The sequence below is a fragment of the Schistocerca piceifrons genome, chromosome 10, assembly GCF_021461385.2.
Source record: "Schistocerca piceifrons isolate TAMUIC-IGC-003096 chromosome 10, iqSchPice1.1, whole genome shotgun sequence".
NCBI classification, from domain to species: Eukaryota; Metazoa; Arthropoda; class Insecta; order Orthoptera; family Acrididae; genus Schistocerca; species Schistocerca piceifrons.
The window spans coordinates 24,199,897-24,222,838 of NC_060147.1; the positions used below are offsets into that span (position 1 = coordinate 24,199,897).

The 22,942-nt window shown below is 39.3% G+C and overlaps 1 protein-coding gene across 1 annotated transcript in view; it reads left to right on the forward strand.

The window, feature by feature from the left end:
• The window catches only part of LOC124719101, a 47,933-nt gene that overhangs the window by 17,124 nt on the left and 7,867 nt on the right, over nt 1-22,942 (forward strand). The window contains exons 2-3 of the mRNA XM_047244793.1: nt 1,070-1,277; nt 10,849-11,086. Coding sequence (XP_047100749.1) covers nt 1,070-1,277; nt 10,849-11,086 — 446 coding nt within the window. The remainder of the gene's footprint in view (nt 1-1,069; nt 1,278-10,848; nt 11,087-22,942) is intronic.

Consider the following 22,942-nt stretch of genomic DNA (forward strand, 5'->3'; position numbering starts at 1 on the left):
TACTTTCATATCCGTAACCTCAACCTTATTGACAAGGTAACCTGAATCCACCCAGCTTTCACTCCCATACAACAAAGTTGGTCGAAAGATTGAACGGTGCACAGATAACTTAGTCTCGGTACTGACTTCCTTCGTGCAGAAGAGAGTAGATCGTAGCTGAGCGCTCACTGCATTAGCTTTGCTACACCTCACTTCCAGTTCTTTCACTATGTTGCCATCCTGTGAGAATATGCATCCTAAGTACTTGAAACCGTCCACCTGTTCTAACTTTGTTCCTCCTATTTGGCACTAAATCCGTTTATCTCTCTTTCCCACTGACATTACGTTCATTTTGGAGATGTTAATCTTCATACCATAGTCCTTACATTTTTGATCTAGCTCTGAAATATTACTTTGCAAACTTTCAATCGAATCTGCCATCACAACTAAGTCATCCGCATATGCGAGACTGCTTATTTTGTGTTCACATATCTTAATCTCACCCAGCAAGTTTATTGTTTTCAACATATGGTCCATAAATAATATGAACAACAGTGGAGACAGGTTGCAGCCTTGTCTTACCCCTGAAACTACTCTGAACCACAGACTCAATTTACCGTCAACTCTAACTGCTGCCTGACTGTCTATGTAAAGACCTTTAATTGCTTGCAAAAGTTTGCCTCCTATTCCATAATCTCGTAGAACAGACAATAACTTCCTCCTAGGAACCCGGTCATTTGCCTTTTCTAGATCTATAAAGCATAGATACAATTCCCTGTTCCACTCATAACACTTCTCCATTATTTGCCATAAGCTAAAGATCTGGTCCTGACAGCCTCTAAGAGGCCTAAACCCACACTGATTCTCATCCAATTGGTCCTCAACTAATACTCGCGCTTTCCTTTCAACAATACCTGAGAAGATTTTACCCACAATGCTGATTAAAGAGATACCTCTGTAGTTGTTACAATCTTTTCTGTTTCCATGTTTTGAGATTGGTGTGATTACACACACATCAAAAAATAAATAATTTAAAAAAAAAAAGCCTAGACAGGTACAATGTTGTGTCAAGCACAGTTGCGCATTGCAGGTACGTACGAGTCGGGCATTGCCTCGTACAAGCACATGTACTTCAACGCAACGTCCAACACGCTCAAGATGTGGGTGGTGACGGTGGTGTTCGTGCTGGGGCTGTACGAGTGCGTGCGCTACCTGGCGCTGCTGGCCCTGCAGCACCGGCTGCGTGCCTCAATGCTGGTGCTCTTCCTGTCCTCCATCTTTGCGCACTACTACGCGTGGTGAGTACCGGAAGCTGGCACGACCGACTTTGGACGAGGTCCGCTGTAGCTCTGTCGCATGCTCTTCTCTTTTGGGCAACGTAAGATCGACTGGTAGTGGTTTGAGTTGCGCCTTGAAAATCAATTTTTTGTTTGTTTCCACTTTGCAAGATCCCCTCGCTTCTGAACTGATATTATTATTATTCAGCTTAGCCGAGAGTCCGTAGATGGTGGTATATGTGATGTACAGTATAACTGGTCAGCATTTCCACCCGAAATTTGCGAGTGTAAGTCGGACCTTCCTCGATCTGCCTCGGTGGGTCGTGTCGTCGGATTTCCTCGTACCTGTGTGCGGTGCAGCTCTCGTAAATGTCGTCCCGTGCAGATTCTTCACTGGCACGTAGGATGTCTCTGTCGGTGGAAGCTAATTATCTGAAATTGCTGTAGATCAACTTTAGGGTATCTATTTACTCGAAATTAACATTCAGAGTGCCGTAATATCACTTTTATTCCTATTAGATCAATAATGAAACACTCACGTCACAAACTACTTCTAACCGAGAGCGTGGCTACCATCGAACGAGACAGGAAGAGCTCTTAACGCCGACTGCCGACTTTGGCGTGCAGTCCATACCTCTTACTAGTTTCGTCACAGTTTGTGGATTTCCGATCGAGTTCGTACTTACTAATGAACGGGTGTGAATTTTAATGAGGCAAAATTATGATAAATAGTTTTAAACATCCAGAGGCTCCTCCTAGTATTCGTGTTGTCATAAATGACTTTAATTATTAAATATAAATAAACAAAATAGGTTACTTTGGTGCCAAGATGGCGCTACTTCTCGCCATGTATATTTCCCAGGCTGTCGCTTGTTGCTACGGTCCAGCGCCGAGCCCCACCCCACTATGCGCGACATATGGTTGCTTCGTCACCTAGCCAGCCAGCCAGCGTGGGAAATGCTCTCCGACTCGTGGCCGGCAACAGACTACTGCACTTCCTAACCATCGTGAATACATCAATAAGAGACAATAATTTATTAAAACTGGTAAAAATGTTTTCCTCACGTAAGAAGCACCTTACAACCTGTGTGTCCTAATACACACTGAAACCCCTACACCACAGTTCAAGGTTATTGTACACGACTGAAGCCTTTTCGTAAATTCGGTGTAGCTGCATTGACATATTGTCAGAAAACTGAATGCTCACATAGAAAAACTCAGAATGTTTTGTGTTATTGCAACAAGTTTAGATTTCTGCCACGAGAGTGCAGTAGTGAGCAGTTTGGCAAGATGGTGACAGGCGATGATAAAGTGTATGTTACGCTCGAAACACATTCACATCGGTCTGCCGAAATAGTGTGACAACACTTCAGAATGAAGTTCAACATTAATCCACCAACTGCCAACTCTGTTTCACAATGGTATGTGAAGTTCAAAGCTTCAGGACACCTCTCCAAGGGGAAATCAATGGGTCGACCTGCAGTGAATGAAACATCGGTTGACTGCGTGTGGACGATTCTCACACAAAGCCCACAGAAGCTGAAGGAGAGAGAGAACGGAGAGCTGAATGTACCACAACTGACCATTTTGAAGATCTAAGAAAACAACTGAAGCTGGAGCGTTACTGCTTCCAATTGCCCAAGTTCTTACTCCCTATGATGCTTTGAATTTTCCACACAGTCGCAACAGCTTATAGAAGACGACAGATTTTGTGAGAAACTCGTCTTCCGCAACTAAACAACATTTTTTGTGAATGGCACAGTGAACAGGCAGGTTGTGTGAATCTTGAGCACCTAGAATCCCCACAACATCTTCCAGCAAATTCGAGATTCACCAGAAGTTAATGTGTTCTGTGCAGTCTCATTGTTTAAAGTTTACGGTCCCTTATACTTCTGTGAAAAGACCGTTTTAGGATATATGTATCTGGACATGCTGGAAAATTGAATCATGCCGCAAATGGAAACCGTCAGTGTGAACTTCGTCTACCAAAAGGATGGTGCTCCACCCCCACTTCCGTCATGATGTTTGTGGATTGTTAAACAGAGATTTGAGAAACCGATAGATCAATCACAGTGGAGTTGACGATCAGCAACTCGTGTCGAGGCCTCCACATTCTCCCGATAGATTGTGTGTTTTTTTTTTTTTTCTGTGGGTTTTTGTGAAAGTTGCAATGTTACACGTCTTCTACCCACAAACCTACCAGAACTGTGAACTAGCATCAGCAGGGCTTTTGAATGTGTAGAGCACTTGTAATATGTCAAAAAAGAAAAACCTTTTTTGGTTTTACTATGTATGTGCGAAGCCCTCTGACAATATGTCAGATAATATAGCTGCAGCAAATCTGTGACATTGCTTCAATCAATTATAATAATCTCGGATTGTAGCACGCCACTAGAGCTGTCGAGACAGAATGGCACACGCTACTGATAAAGCGGAGTATTGTGTGGGTATTTGTTTTCTACATTTGAAGGAAACAGTGCTGCAGCAATCTGCGTAGAGTTGGTGGAAGTGTACAACAAGAATACACCATCATATTGCACAGTGGTTGTTTTTCACAAATGCTTGTTAGTGTTCATGAGTCTGACTGGTGAAGAACAAAGTCTCTCTGTGAAGGAGTTAGAATCACAAGAGAAGCGAGTCCCTGGTGGTTCGAGAGTGTCTTTTCACAAATTGAGGTGATATCAGAAAAAGTGAAAATCAGTTGTGAACCAGTTTTTGACTTCATGCATAACTGCTCACACCTAATCAGATGCCCCACTGAACTGAGGCAGCAGTGGAAATGGTGCAACTGTCTCGGACCAATCCAGACGACATCTTTAGCCACCTTATTTCTGTGAATGAGTGCTGGCAGTACCACTATGCCCCAAAACAACAGAGCAAAGCAAGCAGTGGAAATGTGTGGATTTGTCACTGTCGAGGAAAGCAGAGATCCGACTCCCCTCAGACAAGGCGATGTTGAATAGTTTTTATGATTACTGTTGTGCTGCTAACAGATTGTGCTTGTAAGGGACAAACCATCACAGCAGTATCCTACCAAAACCCCATGCCATCACAGAAGGCTGTAAAGGTGGAACACCAAAGGAAGGTGTCTGAGTGTGTGTTCTTCCTCCACAACACCACCCCAACTCATTCTGCATAAGACCCATTCCCACGTTGCCTCTTTGGGCTGTCAAGTTTTACCTCGACCCACATATTCTCCCGACATAGCACCTGGTGAATTGTTCTCTCTTTGCACATAGAATCCACTGCATTGCTGCCATTTCCAGAATGAAGATGAGGTAATTTTTGAGGCTGAACATTACAGAATGGCCAGGGTCTCCACCCAATCATCTGTCACTGACAAAGAAATACATTCCATTGCAGTATAAAGAGGACTAACTCGTGGTCTCAGCTTGATTTGCTTTTTCAGGTAATTAAAACTTCATGGCTAGCTATCATGGTATAGAAACAGCCAAAGCTATTTAATGAAATTTATTTTCATGTTACCTGAACCCATTTTCAAATCATCTAGACAGATAAAGCAGTATTTTCCAAAACAGCATAAACCCTGTCAAGATTGTGCACTTACATACAACAAAGTTGACACACACACCAGTTGCTTAGTGTGCCCCTAGAGATTACAATTCGGAGGACTGAGGTCAGGGGAACGTGGAGGCCATGAAACTCGTCATCCTGTACCTATCATCAGTAGTGGAGACTGATATGTTCTGGAGTTCTGTCACGCATAAATCACATGCTGCTTCTTGTTTGCAGGGGTGCGTCTTCTTGTAGGTCTTGGAGGGTGGACTGAATAAAATCCTTACAGGAAGCACCTGTAAAATTTACTGGAAGAATGTGTGGCAATAACAGGCAGTGACCTATAATTCCAGCCCACACATTAATTTTAAATGATTACCGATGTCTAGTCTGTACTGTAGTGAGGGGACTGCGATTTGGTCACACGTGTCGGTTATGGAAATTTGTCCTCCTTGTCACTAGTAATGATATAACACTGCTCGTAAAGTTAATTTTTCAGTTCTCAGTTCTCACTTGTACGAGCGTGCGCATAACCGTCGCAGCACGGCTGATTGTCGATAATGCAGAAACGCGATGATCAAACGCATGTCCTCGTGCTCGCTTCAAGAAACTGGCACTTGACTGCACTCTTTTATGGTAACTAAATTTTTACTGAAACACATCAGTTCATTCTGGGAGATCGAACACGGCGAGGACGATCGATGCTGTGCGACACACGACGAGAGGATACATGAACACGTTATCGACGGCGCTGCTCATTTTTTTCATTACTTCTTGACACACTTTCCTCTAAATCACTTCCGTATTCCATCACTTTACTGTAACAGCACTTGTAGCAACACTTCAACCTGAATACTAAAAAAAAGCCTCTCACATGCAGAGCTACACACAACACAACATATCAGTACTGTGTTCCGCACTCGACTCACTACAGACGCGGCTGCCTGCAAAGATACCCCACAACTAAGCCAGCGGTATGACAATACGCTTACAGTGGCTAATTGAAGTTAATATAATAGATAGTGATCCAATATGCAAATTCAGATGTGTAAACATAGACTATTCAAAAGGCAGTCATTCCGATTTCTAGTAACATACTTTGAATTCTTTTTGTTCATCTGTGTACATCATTTGACACTTCCACGCTGGCGTTCCAATATCTTGGCAAACCAATGACCAGACATTTTCAGGGGTTGAGATATCTGGAGCACCCGCTGGCCAGGACAACTGTCTAACAACCTCTGTATTGAGACATGTGGGACATCATGGGTAACATGCAGTCTTGTGATATCTTCTGGAAAGTTAATGTCATTGAAGCCTTGAACTTGTGAGACAGCCACTGGCCTTAACACATCAGAAGTGTCATACCTCCTGTCCAAATTACCAGCACATACCAGCTGTGCAAGCCAAAAGAGATCAAGCTGTGTGTGCCTCGTACCATCTTGCAAAGTGCTGAGCCCGTAAATAGCAGGTTTGCGTCTTCGGGTGTTGGTTGCCTGGGGTCAGTGAAATCCTGCATGGGGTTGAATATGGTCCTCCTGAATCCTTTGATTCCATATTTGCATGACAGACGTGGGATTCCAACTGACTCTAGCAGTATCACCGAACAATAAACCTCATTCTCGACAGGCCACAATTGTGCCAGTTTCGAATCCCGACTCTTGCTGGTAGATGTTTGTCTTTCTGATGTATGGCATAACACTATTTACTCCAAAACACTCAACACTCAAATGCTATTACTGAGTGACAAACCCAGTGTGTAATAGTTCCTTGTACACAAAATGGAGATGACATTACTCGTCTGTACTTCGTATGGATGCGATGGAATACTACATTTCTTCCAACTGGGGTGCAAGAAAACTGTAGCGCAGCTATAGACAATAATTTTATTCATTATTCATTTGTAGATGGGCATTCTGCTAGTGAAAGGGTAAATGGCCTTTCAGACCGAGACACAAATTTTAACACTAAAAGCTTTTTGTACTCAAACAAGTGTTATGTACAATTACAAATGTGGAAAAGCTAATTCAATAGCAAGAGAGAGTATTTTAAACCTCATTAAGGAACAAGAGTGGCAGAATGTTTATGGAGCTGATAACATAGATGACAAATATAATGCTTTCCTTAACACATTTTTCATGCTCTTTGAAAATTGCATTCCAGTAGAATGTTCTAAACAGGGTACTAGCATAAAATGCTGCCTGATGGCTGACTAGTCTGATAAGGATATCATGTAGAAGAAAGTGGGAATTGTATCAAAATGTTGGAAGTAGTCACAGTCGAGCTACAGTAGCCCATTACAAACAGTGCTGTAAGGTGCTTAAAAACATTATGAGGAAGGCAAAGAGTATGTGGTACGCAAATAGAATAGCTAATTCATAGGATAAAATTAAAACCATATGGTCAGTTGTGAAGGAAGTGTCTGGTCAGCAGCACAAGGTCAAGGATACGAAGTCAACACATTGTAAAAATGTTTCTGTTAGTGATAAGTGATGTATATGTACTGTATTTAACAGTCGCTTTCTGATCATAGCATAGTTTCTACAGAGAATCATATAACTCTCTCGGAAAATGCCTTTCCGGGACTGATATCTGAAATACTCCTCTGTGATACTGACAAGAAGGAGAATGAGTCAGTAATTAAATCACTGAAAACTAAAGATTCTCATGGAAATGATGGAGTATCTAGCAGAATACTAAAGTACTATGGAGCTCGTGTTAGTCCTGTTCTTAGCCATACTTGTAATTTTTCCTTTGGGAATGGTCAGTTTCCTGAATGATTAAAGTACTCAGTAGTAAAACTGCATTATAATAAGGGAGAAAGGGATAATACAGATAATTTTAGACCTATTTCTATGCCATCAGTGTTTGCTAAAGTTATTGAAAGGGCTGTGCATGTAAAGATAATTAATCATTTTATATTGCACAATTTACTGCCAAATGCACAGTTCGGCTTTGGAAGTCATTTAACAACTGAAAATGCTATATTCTCTTTTCTCTGTGAGATACTGGATGGGTTAAACAAAAGGTTTCGAATGCTAGGCATATGTTTTGATTTAACTAAGGCGTTTGTTTGGTAGTGTTAATCACAAAATATTACTACAGAAGTTGGACCATTACGGAATACGGGGAGTAGCACCTTTCAGTATGATAACAGACAGCAAAAGATCATTACTCACAATGTTGAGAATGGCTGTGATTGGGGCCTGAGTGTGGTACAGTCAAATGGGGGGGGGATCTGTGTTGAGGCCACTCCTGTTCCTAATTTATATAACTGATATGCCCTCTAGTATTACGGGTAATCCTAAAATATTTCTGTTTGCTGATGACACTAGCTTGGTAGTAAAGGATGTTGTGTGCAACATTGGCTCTGTTTCAAATAGTGCAGTTCATGACTTATGTTCATGGCTTGTAGAAAATAAACTAATGCTAAATCACAGTGAGGCTCAGTTTTTACAATTTCTAACACACAATTCAACAAAACCCGACGTTTTAATTTCATAGAATGGGCATATGACTAGTGGAACTGAACAGTTCAAATTTCTAGGTGTTCAGATAGATAGTAAACTGTCGTGAAATGCCCATGTTCACGATCTTGTTCAAAGAATTAATACTGCCATTTTTACTGTTCGAACAGCATCTGAAGTAAGTGATCATTCAACACAAAAATTAGTCTACTTTGCTTATTTTCATTTGCTTATGTCGTATGGTATTTTATTTTGGGATAACTCTTCCCATTCTAAAAGGGTATTTTTGGTTCAGAAACAGGCAGTTCGAGCAATAAGTGGTGTAAGTTCGCGAACCTCTTGTCGACCCCTGTTCACTAATCTGAATTTTGACATTGGCCTCGCTATATAATTAATACTTGGCGGAAATCTGATCTGTATTTGGATCGCACTTCCTTATCTCTAGTGCAGAAAGGTGCGCACTATACTGCTGCATCCATTTTCAATAAGCTACCACAAGAATTCAAAAATCTTACCAGTAATCCATGTGCTTTCAAATCTGAACTGGAGAGTTTAGCACAAATCTGAACTGAAGAGTTTCCTCATGGGTCACTCCTCCTATTCAGTCGAAGAGTTCCTTGAAAAATTAAGCTGATTCCTGTGTTATGTTGTTGATTGTGTTTACATAATTTTACAACTTTATGTCTTTTTAGGATTCATAAACATTTTATTTTGTCTGTTATTACTTTTCTGCTGTAATTTCATGTACTGACACATTCCATGACCATGGAGATTTGCTTCTCAGTTTGGTCCTATAGAACTAGATGCGTAAAATAAAATAAAAAATAGACTCAGTGGTGCCCAGGGTTGTAATTTAACCTGACCCAAAAAATCTTTTTTTTAACTGCAAAAAAACACAATAAAACCCAAGTATATTTAATTACAAAAATTTAATTAATGTACAAAATGTTACATAGTTAGCCTAACACAAATTAAAAGAGATATCATATTTAATTAAGGCAGCTGTTTACTGTTACAAGAACTTATTTTATTAATTTTATGTTTTAACATTTCTTGCAATAGAAGAAACACAGCTAAATAACATTAACACTTCCAGAAAAAAACTATTAACTTAATGTAGAATCATAATTACTGTAAAGTACAGTTCACTACTACTTGGAAGCTTCAGAAATTTATAGTTTTTCACTAATTTCTTGGGTCTTTTCTCTCCTAAATGTAATTAGTTCTTAATTTTGACCAAACAAGCCTGTAGGTAGAGTAGAGTCCCTCAGTGGATGCAGTGCTGGCAGGACAAGAAAAGTTGCACTAATAAAGTAGTTCTAAAAATGAGTTAGTGTTTTGAAAAAGAAAGAAAGAAAGAAAAAGATAAAGAAAGAAAGAAAACAAACCAAGCTTCCTCATGAAAACCTAATTTTACCCAGTGGTTTGGTTTTTTAAAAAATACCCTGGTTTTTCTCAACCCTAGTGGCGGCTCATGCAAAATTTTACCTGTGTACTATAATGTGCTGGCATAGCCTTTTGACTTGCAAGGGTAGTAATCATAATTTAACTGAATATATTAACAATGTTATGAAAAGGAAAGTTAGTACTCACCATATAGCAAAGATGCTTAGTCGCAGATAGGCACAACAAAAAGTCTTGTCAGAAATTAGCTTTCGGCCAGTATGCCTTTTGTCAAAAATAGATGATATACACACACACACACACACACACACACACACTCTTCAGTCTCTGGCAACTGTCTGAATATATTAATTTTATGTATGTAAAATGAACTGTTAAATAGATTTAAATTTTATAATTAATAGTTTAATATTGCCAAGAATAACAAAAAAAGACAGTAACAGCGGGAATCGAACTTGAGCCGATGAATTGCCAGTCAGTGCAACTTACCAATGGTCCATGGTACCATTATGTTACGTGCTGCTCAAAAATCCCTCATACTTTATGCGTGCAGAGTACTTAACATACACCTTTAAAGAGAAATACTGACCTGCTGCTGTGAGCAATGGAGCTCTGATGGATAGTACCAAAGGGATGAAGTAGCATCAGAGCACACACAGTCGATAACAGACAGCTGCATCCCTTCTCTGAGTTAATCATAGCATGGCTTACCACGGTGTCTAGTTATCGCAAGGAGAGTACTACAAAAAATGTTTCCATTCATTTTGTTTGCATATCAGCAGGCATTCGAAGAGAAATGTCATAATTTTTAATGTGACTTCTGGCTTGCATTCAAAGAGAAATGGTGTAATTTTAGTGTAATGTCCAGCTCACATTTAAAGAGAAATGACAAAGTTTGAGTACGATAGTTACAGTCTGCTGTAGCACATTAGCATATACCGAGCCCTTCAGTTGCATATCAAAATGTGTAGTACACTTTATATCAATGCGGTGGGTATTGCATATTGCCTTCCAACTGTTGAAATTTTAATAGTCAGCAGACTGTTTGCTAGCACAGAGATGATGTGGTGTCAGCTCCATGTTACAGCGTGTCACTTTTGCATTTCTTGGCATTTTTTACTGTGTGTGTTCACTTTTATTCCATTCTCCCCTTTTCTCTTTTGTGGAATTCCCCATACTGTTACTCTGTTACATTTCTCCCGCAGGTGGGCATACATAAACTACTGGAACGACGAGTTCTACTCACAGTGGAACCACCAGCTGTTCTTTACCGTCACGGAGCTGGCCTCGACCGCCCTCGTGTTGCGCATGGCGGATGCCAGCTTCTCTGTGACGCCCCGAGCAGCTTTCGGAGTGGCGGCAATCGCGACCCTGCATCTCGTTACCGGTGCACGTGACCAGTTTGTCGATAATCTCGTGCGAGGTGCGGGTCACACTCACCAGGTAAGTTGAAGCGTCAGTAGAGTATATCGTGATGATAGAGGATGTGATTAGAGTAAGGAATTGTCCGTAAACAGTTATTGGTGTACGATCTTCTTCTGATTAATGTCGGAACTTCTGCTTTTGAATCTCATAATCACAGTTAGACATTCTTTGATGTTCTGAAGGTAGCAGAGATACAGTACAGGTAGCAAAAGGTTATTTATAAATTGTATGGGAACCAGACTGTGGTTCTGAGGGCCAAAGGGTATAAATGGAAGCAATAGTTGAAAATGGAGTGAGACAGGGATGCAACACGTTCCGATATTGTTCAATCTGTGCATTAAATAAGCAGTAAAGGAAATCTGTGAGAAATTTGTTGAGAGAGTTAATTGTGGACACGTGACCTAGTGGAGTAGCGCTGTAATTGCGAGGCCGCCTGCTGGTGACGGAAATGCTGCATGTTGGCAATGCGGGTGCTGCCAGTTTCAGTGGCGGCTGCCATAGTTTCCTGTGACGACAAACCATTGCTGTTGTTGTTGTGCTGAACTGTTGTTTGGTTCCCACTAACACGGTGCTGTTTGGTCCATCCAGACTATTGTGTTTTTTTCCTCAATGATGCAGCCCCAGCAAGCCCGTGATTCAGCAACCTACAGAAATGGGCTGTATTGTTGGTGGACTGCATTTCTGGATACCGCTCTTATCAGTCTTCAGATCATGTATTGTACTATCAGTTCTGACACAAAGATCATCACAAATTATTTGCTCTGCTCTTGTAATGTTCATATCTGTTTTGTAAGTGGATGACCAACTCAAACACAGTTTGTTGAAGACAGTTAAATGCCCACTTTTAAAGTGATTCATGCACTTGTAAATTTCTTGTTCACTGAGACATGTCAGCATAATACAGCTGCATTCTGTGAATAATCTCTACTTTTTAGTCCTGTCAGAGTAAAGAAAATGAATTGCTCTCTGCATTTATTCATGGCGCATACAAACAATGGGACACTCAAAATAAAACACTTTGAAATCAGTACAAATAGAGGTATTCACTGAACCAACAAAGTGAATGCACAAGAACTGTAGTGAGGTGAAAGCACGTTATTGTTAAAGGCGACACAAATGTTCTCTGGTTTGACTTGTAGGACAATGCCACGGAAAGTCTGAAAATGCTGAGTTGACAGACAACTTACTTATTGACTTACCCTCTTCCCTTTCAGTTCAGGTACCTCTTGTTAACGCAACTACACACATTTGCATATACATAGTAAGCTTTTTAATTAAGATACTGAAAATACAAAAGAGCAAAATTGTCATCATAATCTGGGTTTTATTGCCAGAACAGCTGAAAATTGTCAGTGTGATCATCATCAGACAGTTTGGCGTGTTCAGATCTTTTGGAGCTTTATTAGATCAAGCAAAACTTTAATGCTGCCAAAAGTAATACTTTTGCTCCTCGACGGGTAGAAATGATTGTACGGAAAGCCCCGACTTGTGGCAAGTTGCCCATCTTGCCTCATATCTGTCCTGTCCATCTGATCCTGGCGTTAGACTCTCAAATTGGCCTGCCCATCTCCACTGGATTTACCTCCTGTGTCCACATAACCCCAGATGACCGTCCTCAGATTCACTTAGCCAGCTGATGGCTGAAAGAGCCGATAACTCATTACAACTGCTGTCAGAATTTAATGAAATAATGTTATTTGCTTGTACCAGTGTACCTTTTATCATTTTAAAAAAATACTACATAGCCCATAATTTGAATGCCATTTTCTATTATGAAGTACTATGTGAAAAGAGCTGCACAAATATCCAGTAAGATCTTGATAATATTTCAAAATTGTGAAAAGATGAGCAACTTGTGGAGGTTTAGAAATGTAAAATTGTGCACTTTAAAAAAACACATAAATGTGTTAATAATAATGTAGGACAGCAGCATCAGTGAGTTAGAGTTGGAATCAGTCAACACGTACAAAATTTTGGATATGACAATTTGTAGAAAGATGAAATGGAATGATCACGTAGGCTCAGCAGCTGGCAGAATTCGATTCATTAGTAGATTACTGAGAAGAGGCTGTCAGTCTGTAGAGTTCAATCATGTGACTCATCCTACAATATCACTAAAGGGTGTGGGACACAAATGTTCTCTGGTTTGACTCGTAGGAGAATGTCATGGAAAGTCTCAAAAAGCTGAGTTGGAGATAACTGAAGATAAATGCCAGTTATCCTGAAAAAGCGTACTTAGAAAGTTTCAGAAACCAGAATTAAGCGAAGAGTATAGGCATATCATTCAGCTCCCCACATATTGCTCCTGTAGGCACTACAAAGAGGAGATTACACAAATTGCAACAAACAGTGCGATGTAACATGCCTGCTGTTCTTCAGAAATCTTATGGAGGTGGACTATGTAAAAGTTTTTGTGGTCACGGTTACTTATCTATATTAATTGTTTGACTTGACTGTGTTGCTATATCCTGCTATATCGAGGTCACAGACTCTTTCTCGAAGGTGTCAGGTCCGTACCAGCTGGAAATCTCTAACACCAGCTGTAGCACGAAAAAATAAATTCACATGCTGCTTATTTATTGCACATGTATTTCACCTCCATGGAATAGATTCCACATTAGATTTCACTGCAGCATACAACTTTAACAAAGCTGACAATACATATTAAGATGCCTATGTCATTTTCACTCCGTATGTCCTCCCTGGGTTTCACTTGACAAGAGATGTAATGATTATTGTGTGTTTTCATGGAATAACTACTCCGATCAGCAGGTGTTTCCATGCACAGTAATCCAGGTGCCCATTGCCCCTGCCTTGCAGATATGAGATATGCTGTGTCCACTTATGCTCTCATTTCATGGGGGAGTGGGGGGGGGGGGGGGTTGCAGAAAATTTCCCTCACAATATGTGGTTCAAAGCAAACACTTATTTACTACTGAAATAACAAGATGCTTACTCAAGATCTTAACTAACCTTTGTGGGTTAGAGAGACAGAGATCATAACACATCATTTTCTCCAAAGTGATATGTTACCCCTCAACAGAGACATTGAAATAGTCATTGACACCAAACCCCATATCCCGCTGGAGTGGGAAGAAACCTAAATGTGTGGTGCAGTCCTAGGTACTGCAATGTTATTTAGTCATGTGCATATCCAGTGTCCAAATGACTTAATTCAACAAATGTCTGAACTCCTTCTCCAATCTTCAGATGGTTCCTTGTTTAAAACAATAACACTGGCCACCATACAATACATTTAATATGCTTTTGCTTACTTGTTCTTAAATAAGCAGCCAATGCCATTAATTCTGTTTAATCATCCATATATTACTTACCTAATGAAAAAGTACAGCACTGCTGCTTCCAGACTACCTGACAAAACTAGATCCCTTTTTTTATCTATCCAATTGATATTCTCGTATGTACATTCCAGGAATGTTAGCTTTCTTCTACAGTGACATGTCACACTCCAGAGACACCATTACTACGTCCAAGCAGGTATTTCTTCTCGGCGTGCCCTTTTAAATCAGCGTGACCACCATTCAGTGCAGAAGACTTGTGTTGTCCCCAAATACATTGCTCGCTGTGTGCGTAAACATAGGAAGGGCGACAATATCTGGGAATTACAGATATGATATTTCCACTTTGAGTGTTATTCATCAGTAAGCGCTACATAGGGACATGCCTCTCACTATTAACAGCACACATCCGTACTGTATCCTGTGCCGTTGCACTCCAGAGTGGTGTGTAGGGTATGTATAAAAAAATTAATTGCATTGTTACAGTGACAGTCTTGGAACCCTGCAGCTGTACTTTCATAGCCAGTTCATTTACAACATAGAAGAAACTGTGGTCATTTCCGAGCTGCAAGGCCCAGTAATTTCTCATTTCTACAGTTGTTTAGCACAGGAATGTTCTTCCGTTGTAGGAACTTTTGTTCTCGAGGTAACTTTAAGACGATGATTTCTATAGCACTAACAGGTATTGTATGGGTACAGATATCAATATTGCTACTACGTATAGAATCTTACCCTTACCTGTCTCTGCTGGCCAAAGTCCACAGATGGCATGAGAATGCTACCTTTTCTTTTATGCATTATGTTTTTATTGTTCAAACAAATTTTGGGCTTGCAGCCGGTCGTCGTCCAATACTTCACACGACATTTCAACTGGGCACCTGCCAGTCATCTTCAGGTGAGCGGCCGCAGTCTGCGATGGCTCACCTGAAGATGATTGGCAGGTGCCCAGTTGAAATATTGTGCGAAGTATTGGACGACGACCGGCTGCAAGCCTGAAATTTGTTTGAACAGTTGATTTGCCGGGAAATTTTAAAATTCACATTATGTTTTTATGTTTATAGACCTTGATTTGACAATTTTTTGTATTTGTAAATAAATGGCGGACCAAAAAAAAGAGAAGCACCCTGCGGCGGGGCGTGGTCGGTCATCTGCATTCTCTCTTTCACTAATTGAAAGTCCATCTACCTCGATATGCTTCTTTCCGACTTCCCTTCACTCTGTAGCAGCAGATATGTGTTAGGCAGTGTAAAGCAGCATTGATGAAACCACTACCTAATATCTTCCACACAGAGGCCGGGTAACTCTAGTTGGAAATCAGTTTCTGAAAGTTCATTTTAAAAAAACGGGCATTCGGAGGATTTAAAATTAGATTGAATCTACTTTTTATTCATATGGAAATACATGAAATGCCTATCAAGTCCGTATTTACTATGGTAATGCTCTATCATGCAAAGTTCACTCTCTGTACAACATAGTTTCACTTGAAAAGCAGCCAGAATTTTTGCAAGTCCGACCCGACTAATTTTCACGTTCTACCAGGTACTGACCCACAACTGTTCCTGAGTTAAACATTTGGTCATTTCAGTGGTCTTCTTTGAAAGAAGCGCTCACCAACATATTCTGTACAGAGCACGAAATACGCCACGCAGAATTGCTCCTACGACCAGAAACTTCACAAGCTCATAACTTTCCAACTATTTTAGAAACACCAAACTTTCATTAAAATGTTCGTAACTACAGCCGCTTCAGTCACGAGGTATTCGAACCGCAATTAACTCACTATTTCTTCATTTTCCAGAATATTTTCATGGAGCTATCTGACATGGTGTTATCGTAGGCCTGTTAGCAAGTGACTATCTCGGACTATTCTACTCACTGCCCACTCCACTATATTCACACGGGAACAGCTTAATTCTGATTGGCTGTTGATCTAAACGACCAATCAGAATGTTCCTTCCACATTATTCTCGTGGAAAAGCTATCCAATCAGTAATCTGATAGTAATTAATGTCATTAAAACTTCAAATTTTTGGATATTGTTTAATCAAAATAAGCGAAGTACAAATTATTCTCCAAATTGATAAATAAACTTATTGCGCCTCTAACTTTGATTCTGGCTGCTTTTATACAAAAGCAAGCTCACACCAACATACATCATCTGAATCGTGGTTGCACCATAACTTTACCATGGTCTATTTGTACAAGGTTTTATGAAAAATGACATACTAAGTTTTAATGTATCTCCCACATTCACACTCTCGATCATTTTCATGCACTCACACAAAAAATTATTATCAAATAATAATTTTGACCAATTTTTGAATTACCATACGTAATGCATAGTGACCTCGGGGAAGATCAGTTTGGATTCCGTAGAAACACTGGAACACGTGAGGCAATACTGACCTTACGACTTATCTTAGAAGAAAGATTAAGGAAAGGCAAACCTACGTTTCTAGCATTTGTAGACTTAGAGAAAGCTTTTGACAATGTTGACTGGAATACTCTCTTTCAAATTCTAAAGGTGGCAGGGGTAAAATACAGGGAGCGAAAAGCTATTTACAATTTGTACAGAAAGCAGATGGCAGTTATAAGAGTCGAGGGACATGAAAGGGAAGCAGTGGTTGGGAAGGGAGTAAGACAGGGTTGTAGCCTCTCCCCGATGTTGTTCAATCTGTATATTGAGCAAGCAGTAAAGGAAACAAAAGAAATATTCGGAGTAGGTATTAAAATTCATGGAGAAGAAATAAAAACTTTGAGGTTCGCTGATGACATTGTAATTCGGTCAGAGACAGCAAAGGACTTGGAAGAGCAGTTGAATGGAATGGACAGTGTCTTGAAAGGAGGATATAAGATGAACATCAACAAAAGCAAAACAAGGATAATGGAATGTAGTCTAATTAAGTCGGGTGATGCTGAGGGAATTAGATTAGGAAATGAGGCACTTAAAGTAGTAAAGGAGTTCTGCTATTTGGGGAGCAAAATAACTGATGATGGTTGAAGTAGAGAGGATATAAAATGTAGGCTGGCAATGGCAAGGAAAGCGTTTCTGAAGAAGAGAAATTTGTTAACATCCAGTATTGATTTAAGTGTCAGGAAGTCATTTCTGAAAGTATTCGTATGGAGTGTAGCCATGTATGGAAGTGAAACATGGACGATAAATAGTTTGGACAAGAAGAGAATAGAAGCTTTCGAAATGTGGTGCTACAGAAGAATGCTGAAGATTAGATGGGTAGATCACATAACTAATGAGGAAGTATTGAATAGGATTGGGGAGAAGAGAAGTTTGTGGCACAACTTGACCAGAAGAAGGGATCGGTTGGTAGGACATGTTCTGAGGCATCAAGGGATCACCAATTTAGTATTGGAGGGCAGCGTGGAGGGTAAAAATCGTAGAGGGAGACCAAGAGATGAATACACTAAGCAGATTCAGAAGGATGTAGGTTGCAGTAGGTACTGGGAGATGAAAAAGCTTGCACAGGATAGAGTAGCATGGAGAGCTGCATCAAACCAGTCTCAGGACTGAAGACCACAACAACAACAACAATGCATAGTGACTAAAGTGTTAAAAAAGAAAAATCTAATTAATTGATTTTTATGCACTGGTAACTTTGTAATGGCTTCAAATGATAATGCAAATCAAACTGTATTTGTTCCTAACATGGTTTTTAAAAAACAAGCATTTGTTTAAGGACTTCTAGGTAATTTTCTTTACGTCCGGCACTTTAATAAATAAAAATCTGAAATTTGGACAGCATCATTCCATTAATAACAAAAGGCTGTGTACCAAATTTGAACAAAATCGGATAATAAGTAATATCGATTATTTAGATTTGTAGAGGGTATGAATCTTCGTATTGACTGACTGTTACGCTATGCAGTTCTCACGGCAAGCAGCATCAGCTGCGCTGCGAGCAAAGCGACAAAAACGTAGACATCCTGCAGCCACCATACCAAATGGCTGTGTGCCTTCTGCAACGAATGTCGTCTTGTAATAATTTGCTATGTTACACACCCCTTATGAATCTAAAATTACTTTTAAGTATATTTAAGGTTCTTATAATGGTAATGTTATTACTGAATTCTTTAACTGAATTGACAAATTTAACTATGTTATTATTTCACAAAATTTTCTAGCAGGATAACCCTAGCTTTAATCATTGCTTTAGATGAAATGTTTATTTTGTTATATTATTTTCGCTTAGGGGAGTGTCCTTTATTTAAAAAAAAAAGAAGAAGAAGAAATACCACCACTTTCTGTAGCAGCACTGGGGTATAACATTTTTTCTTTATCACATTTACACTTCGGTTGCTTTAGATGCACTTCACTGTGATACAGCATCCAGTCATCAGTCCTACACCTGGTTTCCTATAGTCTCGTATCAGGTTTTTCCAAATTTCATACCTACAAAATACAGTATGTCTAAGCCACCATTCTTAGTTTCTGCACCCTAACTTTACACATATCATAGTTCGTCCCTCCCCCCCTCCCCCTCATATCTAAAGGAAAAGCTTTGCAAGAAACCTTCCAGAATTTTAGTGTGTTCAAAATTTACTGCATCTTTTCACAAAACCTTTTTCCAAGAAAACTCTATATTCATTGAAATTCAACATCTTTTCTCAAATAGTCTTATACAGTACTAATTATTTCCAGTAAATAATGAATTAACCATTATTAAAAAATAGCAACAGTAACCAAATTGGCACTATGACTTTACTCTTTTTCAAAAAATTATTATATGCATTTTATAGTGAGAGAATTCTTAAGCAAACAAAAAAAATTTTTTTTTCAAAAATTTATAAACATCTTCTTTAGCTTATCATTTCAGAAAAAATATTTACCTTACAGTTCTTATTAAATACCTCCTGATTTTACATAAAACAAGCTATTATACACAAAGAATGCAAAATTACTGAAAATGTTGAAAATATTTATGCCAACTTAAGTGGCTCTCAAAGAAACATCAGATACATAATCTATTTACTTACTTCTACTAGACACATTCCATATGTCTCTTACCACAAACATCTTCCAACATCATTTTTATGTGTTCTGAAATTGGTTTAGAAAACACACATTAAGGAGACACATTACCTTATTTTTTCCAGTATACCTTACTACATCACTTTCATTCCACATTCATTCGTGTTAGTCTTTAGTAATCATATACCTCCAGAATTATCTTTCTTTTACCAGTTCTCTTATTTTTGGATGGCATTTACACTCTGTGTACATTTATATACCTTATTTACTACGATAGGGAAGACGCAGAGAAAATAACAAAAAAGTTCCGAATGATGAAGAGTTACGTTGACAATACAAAACAAAAAGAAAAGGAAATAATATTGCCAACAACTCAGGATGCCAGGTTTTCGTCAAACGCCCGACGATGCTAAGAATGCGCATCCCCTGAGGTCAGTTAGTTACTACTGTCCCCATCATCCTTATGTATGTACTTCTTCCAGTTACTGATATTTTGCAATCCCTTTACCTCAGAAGGATCTACTTCCTTACTTTTGCCACACTCATTATACCCCAAAATATCGTCTTTCTTTCTGCAGTAATGTATAGGCACATCACTTTGCTCGTCGGATTCATATTGCCTTTTTCCAATAAAAGGAATAGCTACTATTCTTCCCTGTACCACAATGACCACTTCATTATGTCCAAAATCCAATTTTCCTTTGTACTTTTGTAAGAAGTCTGCTTCCACCAGCGTTTCCATGCTTAAGCCATTTATTATTAAAAAATTTTGGTCCAATTGTACATCACTGATCCTGACAGGTAGCATAATTTCATGTTTAGCTACTTTCTTACTTTTCCCTGTGGCTACAATAATATTTATGCCACTTACTGGCATTATAACCACATTCTTATTAGCTGGCAGAACATTTACAAAACCCTTGTGACACTGCACATAAATTGGAACCACTATCCAGTAAACAAGGAACCTTCTCATTAAAAATAATAACTTCTATTATAGGCTGTCCTGCAGTTTTCTCTCTGACTTCAGAATTAGGTTCATCTAACAAATCTTGCACTACATCACCTCTATTGAATCCTACACCTTCTGTGGCAATTAGGAGTCTTCTTCCTCTCCAACTGTGGCCACTTTAATTAGTCTGTCCACTACTGACAAATCAAAACACTTCTCCAAACTCTCTCCTTCTTTAATAATAATATCAGATTCTGCAACCCTTCCTATCGTGTTGTTGCTCCACTTCTGTTCCTTTTTAATCAGGAACTACTCCTTCTAATCTTTGTAAAACTTCCTCTGCCCTTCTATATTCTTCCTCAGGTACCTCTCATACTTATTCCCCCATTATAGTGCTAACTCCACAGTTTACTGTAAGCTCCTCATCTGCATTGCAGTGCTCACTCACACTAACACCCTGTTCTGAATCATTATTTTCTAATAGCTGTTCCTCATTAATGTGGTTCCTGGAATTGCTTTTATGACCTTTTCTTTTGCAAAAATCTACTCTACTTCCTTGAAAAATACAATTTTCAACAATGTCCCTCTCCTCTGCAACATGTTTCTACGATACCACCCACAAGATGTTCAGCTGGTGGCTGCCTTACAATAGATTTTGCTTGTGGTTTTAGCCTATGGTGCCGCAGCCTGAAAACGCTAGCATCATTACAGACTGCCATTAGTTTTCCGCCTCCCCATACGCGGTCATTGCCACAGATATTCCTTTCTGCTGGCGGTGTGCGCCACTCTGCCCAGTCAGTGGACTGCTGCTGTCTATATTCAAGGTTTCGGTCTCTGTCATTATATTTACTTTCAGTAGGACCCCCTCTCCTTCGGTACCTGCCTCTGCAATTACTGGATCTTTGCACTCCTATTTTAGTTACATGTGCCTCGGTTCTGTTTTCAGTTGTCTTAGGAGGTCTATAATTCCTCCTGGCATTCTCCTCCTCCTTTAAAATATTTTCTACCCTCTCAAGATAATGAATAAATTTATCAGTATCATCCCTAGGTGCTGATATTATTTTATTACGCCAGTACAAAGGCAACTTATTCTCTATCCCCATAATGATCTGTTCTGTCTCCACTTTAGAGCTCAAATATGACATAGTTGTGACCCATTTTTGCACAAACCTCTTAATAATATCTTTCCTCATATCCTATTTTTCACCTGACCAAAATTTGTTTAAAACTTGTATCTGCTTCCATTTGCCCCAATATTCCTCAATAAATGCCTGTTTAAAATCCTCTGTCTTGTCATACTTGTCTACTGCCCAGTTTCCCCATACTCTAGCTTCTCCCATCAAATTTGACTTAATGAAACCAAGATTTTGCTTAGCATTCCATAATTTGAGCAAACATCCTCAAAATCACCCCAAAATTCTTTAGGATGTACATTTTTACTTGGATCAAATCGCAAAAACTGCCAATGTTCCACATATTCAATTTCTGAGGTTTCTACCACACCATTAGATATTACATATCCGCTACTGTTAGTAACACTTTGTTCTACTCTTTTTAGTCTACCATCATGGTTACACAGTTGTTCATCTACACTTGTACTAAACTGATTTATGTTAGTTTCCAGGTTAGTAAATTTAGCAGCCACTTGCACACCAAATTTCCCACACACATCCTTTCCTTCCTTGATTTGATTTTCCATTGTAGTGACTATCCTCACATTGTTTTTCCACGTTATTTACTTGTTCCTGCATTTCATTTAACTCTGCATATACTTGTTCCCTTAACTGTTTGCTGTCATCAGCAACTTGGTTAATCTGAGAGGTCAGTTCATTTTTTACTGTTACAACAGCATTATTACATTCTTGTTTTACTTTACTAATTTCACTTTTTAGAATGTCCCTAAACAAAATCATATCATTTTTCCATGAATCTCTTAATTTAGAAATTTTGTTTCCCATTCTGGATTGCATTTCTACTGACATGTTAGTGAACCCTTGATTAACTTCAGAACTTAGAGTTCTTTATATCAGAACCCATTTCCTTTATTTTAGTGTTCATATCAGAACCCAACACGTTAACTTCAGTATGCAACCCATTCATTTTAGTGTTCATATCCCCCATATGTTTTAAAATATTTGCTAACATTTCTGAAACACTATCTTTCTGTCACAAGCAATTGACACAGGTTCCTGCTTCATCTCTGTAACCATAACAAGTGTAAACTTAACATTAACATTAGATTCTGCTTCACTTTTTCCTCCCAAATAGGAATAGGTGTGGAGTTTTCAACCTTCGATTCCCTTTAGAACCTTTGAACCCGAAACGGTGTAGACTTAACATCGATTTCCATTGTGTTCTGTTCATTGTTTGTCCCATGATTAACACTCATTGAATCTGGCAAGCCACTATCATTTGGTTGTGATGCGTCAAAACTAAATTCACCAGCCACGGCATCATCTGCATATATCACTTTCCTCAAATTTACCTCCCCTTTCTCATCTACTATAGCATGGTTATTATTTTCCGCCATGTTCACAAGTTTCTTTGCGTGCCTCCCCCCCCCCCCCCCCCCTGCCCCCCCCCCCCCCCCCCACACACACACGCGCACACACCATTGTCAACATGGCAAGATGTTTCAG